This window comes from Python bivittatus, unplaced genomic scaffold (assembly GCF_059951505.1).
Source record: "Python bivittatus isolate LINGU-HERP-01145 unplaced genomic scaffold, Pbiv_v1 ctg000350_np1212, whole genome shotgun sequence".
NCBI lineage: Eukaryota > Metazoa > Chordata > Lepidosauria > Squamata > Pythonidae > Python > Python bivittatus.
This window is the reverse complement of record NW_028277074.1, coordinates 35,180,127-35,190,567: the sequence shown is the minus strand read 5'-3', so window position 1 is coordinate 35,190,567 and position 10,441 is coordinate 35,180,127. Positions and strand designations below refer to the sequence as shown.

General features: G+C 39.4%; 1 protein-coding gene across 1 annotated transcript; it reads left to right on the top strand.

Moving 5' to 3' along the window:
• The first annotated feature begins 203 nt into the window (after positions 1-203).
• On the top strand, positions 204-2,465 carry TMSB4X (thymosin beta 4 X-linked). The gene is made up of 3 exons (XM_007426916.4): positions 204-360; positions 1,565-1,678; positions 1,999-2,465. Exons 2-3 carry the CDS (start codon positions 1,579-1,581, stop codon positions 2,031-2,033), a joined length of 135 nt encoding a protein of 44 aa, XP_007426978.1. The 5' UTR covers positions 204-360; positions 1,565-1,578; the 3' UTR covers positions 2,034-2,465.
• The last annotated feature ends 7,976 nt before the right edge of the window (positions 2,466-10,441 follow it).

The following is a 10,441-nucleotide window of genomic DNA, read 5'->3' as shown; positions in this document are numbered from 1 at the left end:
AACGCGCTTGCTGGAAATCGAGCCCGCGCAACATTTCTGGCTCCGGGAGAACCGAAACTTGGGCACATCATTCGTTCTATGTTCAGGGGCGGGTTAATTGGAGGGAGGGGTTTTCCGTTTCATGCCCGAACATTGCCTTAATGGTTTGTGTGTGTGTGTGTCTGTGTGTGTTTTTTTGTTTTAAGGGAAGTCGAGCTTTGGCTCGGCGGTGAAACAGTTAAGCAGATTTGGGATGACATCACTGCAATTTGCATAAAAGCGGGGCTATAACTGGTCACGCAGAGAGACGCTCCTTTTATATTACGGTTCAGAGCGGCTGCAGGAAGGCTTCGGGCTGCGTCTGTTGGGACGGTCTCACTGGTGAGGGTGCCGTTTAAGCTCTCTTGGGCGTGCCGTGCGCGTTTTGCGCCTCGCAGCTCTCCTTCTGGCTGGGTCAAAATCTTGGGGTGGCGTCCGGGCGAGCTCCGGATTCAGAGGGGATGGAGCGCCGCTTTGTTGGACGGGCGCGTGGAGCAGCCCTTCCTTGACGCCTCCGTCGGCGGCGGAGCTGCGTGGAGCAGCTCGGGGGTTGAGGCGCTGTGAAGCGGAGAGACGCCGTGCAATGGCGGGAGGAGGCGCTCGGTCGGACGACCTTCTGCAGCAGAACCTCCGGGGTGTGCTCGGGGAGGGAGTGGGGCGTGGGGGGGTGGCGATGCACGCGCCTCGCGCTCTCCGTGCGGCGCCCTGGGCGACCGCGGGCGTGTCGCGCCTCCGGGAAGGAGACCGCGGAGCGCTGGGGCTTGGGCGTGACCGGCTAAGTGGAAGGCGGCGGTGCTTGCGCCTTCTCGCCCCGCGGCCGCCCGTCTGGCTCGCGGGGCAGGGCTCGTCTTTGTCTAACGGGAGGCAGCCTTGCGGACCCGAGGGTGCTGAGCGGGAGGAAGTGCGGCAGCCGGGAGAAGGGCGGTGGTTGGGGCTTCTCTTTGTGAAGAATGCAGGGCGCCCGCCGACCGAACCGCGGAGCCAGACGCCCAAGATGGAGGATGTGCTCGGCGGCGCTGGGGAGCCTCGTCTGGACTCCCCTTGGGCGTCGAACCGCTTTGGCGTCCTCGGAAGAAATTAGCCTTTATTTGATTTCCTCTAATCGCCGCGCGTGCATAGGCTGGCTGGAGAGAGACGGGGAGATGGCTGTGCGGCCACGCCCTCTCCCAGCGATGAGGTTCGGTTTGTTGAACGGGAGAAAGCAGATTAGTTTATATTTCTAGCATGATTTTCACTTCTAACGCTTTTTTTAATCGAATGCATCACTCCGCCCTCCCCCCCCGACTGCTTCGTCAGAAACCCTGCCATGTGGGCGTGCAGCGATCGCTTAGATTCCCCCCCCCCCCGGGCGCAGGAGATAGATGAATCTGTCATCCTGAATACACGTTAAAGATAGAAGATAGGGTTTTAAAATAAGGGCTATTATGCAGCATTAAACAATATGCAGAAGCTGAAAGGGCTGGCCTGATATGAAGGAACTTTCTCTGGAGAAGGGAAGGAAGGGTGGTGTGCTATAACACTGGGTTTTTTGTCCTTTTGTACACAGATCAATCAGCAATTATGTCTGACAAACCAGATATGGCTGAAATTGAGAAATTCGACAAGTCTAAGTTGAAGAAGACAGAAACGCAAGAGAAAAACCCACTGCCTTCAAAAGAAAGTAGGTGAAATCTTAGAAAAGAGGGCGTGGGCCACAGAGACAAAGAAGTCAGACCATCCTTCTGTATGCTTTTTCTTATCAATTTCTTAATATTGCTGGGGGTTTCATTAACAAATAGTATGCATTTCCATACATATATTTAATTTCATGCACATATATATATATATATATATATAAAACTCCTTATGTAGCAAAGTCCAAATTTTAACACATTGGCATTTTAAAATTTGCATTTTGGATGCTTATTGTGTAATTCACATTTAATTTTTTTCTTTTTGTTCTTTCCCCTTCCCCACCCATCCTCCCTTTTCATTTTGTAGCAATTGAACAGGAGAAGCAAGCGGGTGAATCGTAATGAAATGGGCCCTTCCAAATTATGCACTGTACATTCCACAAGCATTGCCTTCTTATTTTACTTCTTTTAGCTGTTTTAACTTTGTAAGATGCAAAGAGTTGGATAAAGTTTAAATGACTGTACTGCCCCTTTCACATCCAAAAAAAAAAAGAAAGAACAGAGCAAACTACTGATGCTGAACGAAGGCGCTTTCCTTTCCATCTGCCTGTCCAGCTTCTGGTCCGGTGGCACGAAAGCTTGCATGTTTCTTGAAAGAAGATTCTAGGAGGGACTACAGTAATCTAATAACACACGAATATACGCAAAGCTGTACCAGGGTCCTGCGAGCTGTAAAATGCATTTTAATCGAGTGCCATTTTTTTGTTCAAATAATTTTAATTATTGGAATGCACAATTTTTTTAATATGCAAATAAAATGTTTTAAAACCTGGATTGCTTTGCTATGCTATCTGTTCTTTTGGATAATATTACCTAACGAAGAATTATAAGTGCCAGTGCTAATGTGGAATTAAATGCTAACATGGAATAATCCTGGAATTCTTACATCAATTTGACACTAGAACCAAGCTTTGTTTTTTTCTTTTTTGAAAAAAAGAAATGCTTTATTGTTCTCTAGAAAAACACACCTTAGTGCCAGTGGATCTGAAGTTCCAAAGTCCAAATCAGTCAGTGCTTGTTTTACTAGTACGACTCATTTGTATGCTACGGTAGGAGTCTAGCGCAGGGAGTATATCGGAGCACTGGGAGGAACCGCCCATGTTAAAAGCAATGGAATTCTATGGCATTTTCTGTGATGTGCGCACACATGATGTTAAACTTTAAGGATTCTCCACCGATAATGGGTTATTGGATCCAGAGGTGGGTATTGGTCGTGGCAGGGACTGCTGAAGGTTCTGTTGAATGTACCTGAAGGAAAGCATGATTTATATTTTTTAAATTATATTCAAAGAAGGCTATGTTCAGTATCAGTGCAGTAAGGTATCAATGGCAGACTTACTATTTTTAAAGTAGAATTCTGTCAAATGGCATTACTCAGATCTACCACAATTAGACTGTTTTGCTTGATTCTTCTACTAAGCTGTTTTCCTACTTGCCTGATATTTATGGTTTGATGTAGGTTATAAATTGTGATTTTACCTCATAAAATTGGTTCCGTGCAGCAACCGATCTAATCTGGGAAGCGTGTGATTTTTTGATATCAAGACTAGTTCTATCAGCTTTGCCCAACATAGCTAGTAGAGATATTAGGAAACTTAAACATTTAGTAAGCTACAGATTCCTTACTGCTTCTGATACTGTAGTCCATTTAGATGTAGAGTTGGATGTACTAGCCTACTGGCTTGAATGGGCACAAATATGCCTATTTTGAACATTAAAACTAGCCTAGTCTTGTATCTAATTCTCGAAAATATTGGAGACCTAAACCATGAACAGAATGAAGACCACAGGTTTACATATTTCACAGAGCAAACCCTTTAGTGCATGTGTAATAAATGAATTTTGAAAACCATGTGTGACATGTAGGAGGTGAGTATGAGCAGTTCAAGACTTACATTCTACTTGGCACTTAATCCTGTTTGAATTGGTGAATATCTTCTGGGTAAATGTATTTCTGCCATGTCTACATGTTATTTGGGTCCAGGCAACAGAACTTGGGTTTCAAGAACCAGAATGGAACTCTAGGTAAGAATTTGCTTTAAAAAAGCTTAAAAGGCAGTTGACAAAGCTAGTTGTACTAGAGGATTGTATTTGCTTTTGCTCTACCTATGGGCTGCACAGGAAATCATTTTGTTGAAGCTAAGAGAAAAGAGCCACTTACATAGTAGTGATCTTAATCAGAAAGCACAGGATGTAGTAGGGTGCGATGACTCAAAAATAAAATCTACAGTGAATTCACCAATAAGAATGAGTGAGAGCAGTGGAAACTGCAGCAGCCTGTAATTACAATCAAAGGCTCTATCTTAAACAAAATAGCAACCGAGCATTTTTTTTTCCTTAGGCACTGAGGGCTTTTTAATTTTAGATTTTTTTATCCCGCCTTTATTATTTTCATAAATAGCTCAAGGCAGCGAACGTACCTAATACTCTTTCCTCCTCCTATTTTCCCCACAACAACAATCCTGTGAGGTGAGGGGCTGAGAGTGACTGCCCCAAAGTCACCCAGCCCGCTTTCATGCCTACGGCTTTCACGCCTAAGGCTATTTGCAGGGGACTTGCCCATATGTAGCTGCAGATAACCAAATGCGAGGTTATTCTGTTTGGTTTGGTTTTGTTTACTAAGTTGGCATATTGACTGGCTTCAAACATTAAGCCATGGTTCCTTTCAGCCATTGCATATTGAATGAACTACAGCAGTTGGATTCACATAATAATGCTGAACCATACGCATAGTTACAAATCACAATGCCCGCTACACTAAACCCCAAACACATCGTGGCTTAGCACACCCAACCACACCATTTAAGATAGCTTTCCCTAATTGGATGCTGCTCAGATGTTTGAGACTACAACTCTATTATTGTTAGTCAACAGAGTTTACTGTCTTACGAGGTATGAAATTATTGTGTAACTTTACTTATGAGCTTGACTCATATGTGCTAGTACCATTATTCTGTGTATGATATATGTCTGTCTGTCTCAACCTTGTCAACACAGTCTTCTGAAGAAGCTCAATCTGAGTATCAGTATTATCTCAGTGTAATGAGAGTTAAACATGGTGCCCTGTATCCAAGCCCAGTGCACAAGTAAGTACCATAACAGTCCTTAGCTTATCCTGGACTCTGAAGAACCAAATGTTAGTGGTTTAGGAAATGAAGGGTATCTTCAACACTTTTGATTGCTATTTTGTCATTCAGAAATGACATATATCCATAAGGGACAAATCGTATTATAACTCATTACTCATCCTATGGGATTAGAACTCTCCCAGTAAGTTTCACATATATTTCCAACAAGCATTTTTTTTGTGTGCAGACAGATAATATTTTAACTGCCTCTCAGGCAAGCTTCCTTTTTAGCTATTCAAGTTGCTTAAAAATCGTGTTGCAATTATTGTCAACTTCAGATAATGTTGAAATAAACAAACATAAGCAACATTGTTTTAAATGGTTTGGACTTGATCCCTATTTACTAACTCTAGTATTGAAGGCAAATTTATGGTTGTCTTTTGGAAACACAATAGCCGTTTGGACATGTTTTCCTTTTTTTTAATAGTAATTTTATTAAAAATCACAATTACAATGATAAAAAACTAATACAAACTAATTTTTTTTTTAAAAGGAAGATAACTTTCCGATGTTATACGAGGTTCAGACGTGGCTTCCAAATATTGAAGACACAAGTTGCTTTCCATGTACAATTAGCATGCCCTCTTTATTTAATGTATTTATTTATTGCTGCAGTTTCAATGTTCATTTTTTTTCAGGCTAAACCCATTCAAATGCATTTCCTATTACTGCATATACATTTTGGCTTTGTAATTATTATACTTCTATGCAAACCTGAACGTTATGCTATAATGTGATTTCCTTGGAAACCATTCACTTCCTTAGTAACAGAGTAGAACTTAACAGCAAAGAAGAGATTTTGTGTCTCTTATTTAATTGATATGAAACTGTGCCAGGCAAATCATTTTGAAGAGGCAAAAAGGGCACGATGATTCAAGCAATTAGTTTTAATGACTACATAGATTTAAAAGATAACGTAGATATAGAATATAGAAATATATTTATGATATATTGCAACAACAGAAACAAACATTTCTACAGCATCTGTTATTATACTAAGTGTTGCACTAGAGGAAAATCAGTGTGTTAATAGTAATAAACTCAAAGTTCCAGCAAGGAAAATTATCAAAGCAAATGGGGAAATTGAAAAGCAAAAACAAAAACAAATATTGGGCAATGAAGTCATCGAAATTAAACCATCTTGCCCTAGGTACCCTCTCCAAGAGATACACATGTATAGCTTGGGACATATCTCTGAGGAGGTATGTCTAGAATCATACTTGAAACAGATCTCACAAAAGTTCTATTATCCCTGTACAGTGGGGATCCAATGCAAATTTCCACCCACAGAAGGCAGAACAAGAGATTGCTTGAGTTTCCTATAGGCAGTAAGATGCTGTTATGGTATACCCATTCAGTAGTTACAAGGCCTCCCCTTGTACGTACGTAGAAGGTGACTGTAGAATGAGACTGCTTTATTGCTTGTAAGATTTGCTAGCTCTGCACTAACCTCCTACAATGTGCAATGAGGAAATAGAAATGACTCTTTCTTTTCTCCTGAGAGAGAAGGAAGGAGGAATTTTTTTGTCAAAGGCCTGCTATAAATAACAGTTTACTCAACATTAAACCCAAATAAATGTCATTCCCTAACCCGTCAAAGCTGTGTCTTGCTTAGCATTGAAATGCCCTGTAGCATATGGGATCTATGTTGACTTAGGAGCAATGTTTACTTTTGTTTCTGTCCCCAAATCAAATTCTTGTAGAGTTGGCTAAATAACACAAAAATTAAATGCAAATATTTTTCTAACTAAAAGCAGCATGCTCTTAGTATTCTTTGTGGGAACAGGTCAGATTATCAATGGCTCTTAAGGAATCAGCTGTTGGGTTGCCTAAGCTTTTATAAGGACTATTGCAATATGATAGACCAAGCACAAATTATGCTTATTCTCTATCAAAAAGTTATATGTATTTTTTGACCTAGGAGCATCTGTCTGAAAACATATGCAGTAGATTTCTTAACTGTAGCCTTGGTACATGTTGGCATAATTATTAAAATTGTAGAAATTTGGAGTTTTCCAATGACCTGCAGATTTATAGATATAAGACTGATTCTTCAACATAGACACACAACCATTGTCACATAATAATTACTGGAAATCCTCATGTAATTGCTGGTTGCATCCTGTATCAGCTCTATGCTTTCACAAACAGATAGCATTTCAAATGCTATCACAGGACCTGTCATTAAACTATATTGCACAGGCATGTTGGATAAATGTATCTGTTAATTTTTATGTGAGTGAATTTTTTAACATGAGCACTGGAGAATAATAATGAGATAATTTAAGAGTCTCTTTGCTGACCTTAATGGGATTGCCTGAGTGTATCTGTTCTTCAAGAGACTAAAAACACTTTAAAAAAAAGATTGTATTTGCAACTTTCCAGTTCTGCATTCACTATATGCAATGTGAATGTTGGAGATAGATAGATAGATAGATAGATAGATAGATAGATAGATAGATAGATAGATAGATAGATAGATAGATAGATAGATATTTAATCTTAATCTTAAATCTGCATGGTGAACATGCCTGTGGCCATCTTCTCTTTTCTTTTTCTTTTATTTATTTCCCCAGGCGCACAATTCAACTAAGATGCCACAATGTCAAGCCTCAATGAAGATGCTTGGAGACTGTCTTGTGCTTATGGTGAAGCAATCCCAAGATCATTTTTCCAACAACACAATTCACACCCTCAAATTCTATTTTCACCACAAAGGCTCAATGTAAATAGCTGCTGGGTGCAAACTGATTGCTGGAAATCCTCTTGACACTTTGGCTGCTATTCGTAAAGATCAGAAAGCCCATCATATTACACAAATTAGAAATTTGGCTTCCTCTTGTTGAAATTAATATGTATTTTGATCAATCCCACTGAAATTCCATGTGACTTTATTATGGCTCCTTGATAGTCTACAAGCACAAATTATGAATAAAGGCAAATATAATGAAATATTTTATACCTAATAGCTACATCAAAAGCCAGACTGATGTCTTAGTTGAGATTTTATCAGCAAAATCCAAATATTCCCACATTATTTTGGCAAGATGGAAGAATAAACACTCAAACTTCTCTGCTGCATCTGGTTAAGGATAAGGTAACCATCAGACAGATTTACAGAGATGTGTATAAGGAGAATTCACAAAGGAAAAAGTCAATCTGGAAACACAAAAATCTACTTAAAGATAACAGGTTAAAGATCCCCCAAGGCATGAGTCAACTTTAATTTCATTTCAAATTTCATGCTAGAGAATGTGATTACAAGAGGGAGTTCTCTCTACAGGACATACAATTTTGGGTAACTAGTAACATGATAGTCAGAAATGAAACTTCCACCAAAACAAGTTTTATATGTTTGGAACAATGTACAAAATGAAGGAAAATGTAGACATCTTGCAAACAGTTTTCAGGATCATTGCCTTCTCACTCCTTGATCAAAGTGTCTTCATAACATGGTGAGAGATCTGCACCACAGTACACTTTCAGGTAGCATCTTGAGGTTTAACTAAGAAAATTAAATTGACTATACACTGTGCTTGAGGTGGTCAAGTACAGCCTACCCCAATCTGGAACCTCTACCCTAAGATGTATTAGGACTATAATTCTTAAGCTGGGGCTAGGAAAAATTTATTGGAATGACTGTGGAATGCTCAGTAATGGGAGGCATGTGCCAAAAAGTCCTGCATTCCAGCATCGGCCACAAATACACTTCAATAGACTTAAGGTAAGCCATAATCTTTGCACTTTAGTGCCATAACCCCCTGGCCTGTAATGGGATATATATTCATTTCAGTCTTTTTTTTTCTTCAATGTGTATTCAAGGTATATTTTCAAACCTTCACATTGTTGCTTTCTGATTACAATTAGTGATTGATTATTTAACTATGCCTACTTATTATAGAAATATAGTGTTGCAAATACTGAAAATACTGATAGTAGAGAATAATAATTATCCATCTAATTATCCAATTATCTATCAACTATCTCTACAAATATCTACTTTTATTTACATTCAATATTTATGCAGGATTTATATGAAACTTAAACAATCCTTTCATTTCATTAGATCTTCAACACAAATGTTCTCTCACAGGCTTCTAAATTCCATAAATGCTTATGCATATTTACTTCTCTCTGATATGCAGTTAATTTAGATAATATAGCTAGATTACTAACTTATTTCACTATTCTTCTACATTGTTAGTAGCAGTAGTAGTTTTAATCACTATTTTATATGTTTGTCCTTGAGCATCCCATGTCAGAGTAGATATGGGAATTGGGCTTTCTCATTCCTTCTCTCATATGTTTGCAAGGTAACAATGGGCAGAGATAAATGCGTGGTTTGTTTATATTTGATTCTTATGACACTGATACCATGACCTGTAGGTTTTCTTGAAACCCACATGACCTAAAGTGGTTGTATTGAACATTGGATAGTAGTCTGGGTAAAGCCTTCAACCACATTTGAACCTGTGGACGCAAGGGTGGTGTTTTTAAAAAAGGTCTCTGTGTACTTCAAGTTGGTTTGCTTTTGCCCAGTACAGGCTAGGCTTGTAGGAAGTGTTTTAAAGTAGTTTCAGAACAGAATCAGAATCAGTTTTCAAGGAGTGGGCTAGTTCGGATTGCCTTCTTGGCTTTGCTTTTAGTTTTCAAAATAATAACTGAACTTCCTCTCTTAGTTGCCTATATAGTCATCACCAAGGCATAGACTTCCAGTAAGAAAACATCCTATTCACATCCTTTTAAAAATGACTTTGTCTTCCTTTTCTATTCACCTTTGGATCAATGCCTTAAAAGAAGGCAAATGAACAGACAACTATATGTAGTTCAATTATTATGTGATGATTATCCATTCTGAAATTGTAGAGGATTATAGTAAGCCATAGCAATCAATCATAAATATCTATACTGGGCACTGCATGTGGGTGTCTTTGTGCTCAGCTGAGTGCAGCCCTAAAGCTGTGCCCTAACATCCTCCCAGCAGTGTTCAGTTGGCATCACCAAGTGCACTATCTGGCATGCTGTCCTAATGTGACTTTTGGAAAACCACCATAGATCAAACTAAATTATTTATATTTATTCAGGACATTTATATTTATCAATCAGGAATTTCTGAAACGGAGTTTAAGGATTAAGTTAATAATGGCATTGTCATGATTTTACTTTAAGTAGCTGTAACAGTGGGAGCTATGGCATCAAGGGATGAGGTCATTAAATCGTCCCTTTTACACAGTTTATTCACAGTGTGAACTGAGATATTATTGGTTGTAAAGCAGCTTTCTCTCTTTTGCAAACAGCAAATATGGCAGAATTTAATCATGATCACAGTGGTGACAAAGAATTCAGTTCCATTCCTCTCACACTAATAACATAATCTAACTTGGTTCCTTTCCTTAGACTAGCTTTCTTAAAACACACACACACACACAAAAGGCAAATATCCTCTCTAGTTTGACCCTAAGAAATATCTTAGGGGAGCTCAAGCTCATTAAAGCAGGGATGAACAAACCTGTGGTGCCCAATTCCTTTTGTGTGTTTGTGTGTGAGTGCAGGGGATCCTCAGAACCCCTCTGACAATCAAAACTGAAAGCAGTGTCCCATCCCAACACATGGACACTGTAG

Excerpts from the sequence above, each read along its gene's own strand:
- TMSB4X (XM_007426916.4), top strand. The coding sequence starts at position 1,579 with ATGTCTGACAAACCAGATATGGCTGAAATTGAGAAATTCGACAAGTCT. Across the intron at positions 1,679-1,998 it reads CCCACTGCCTTCAAAAGAAA|CAATTGAACAGGAGAAGCAA; the intron begins GTAGGTGAAATC and ends TTCATTTTGTAG.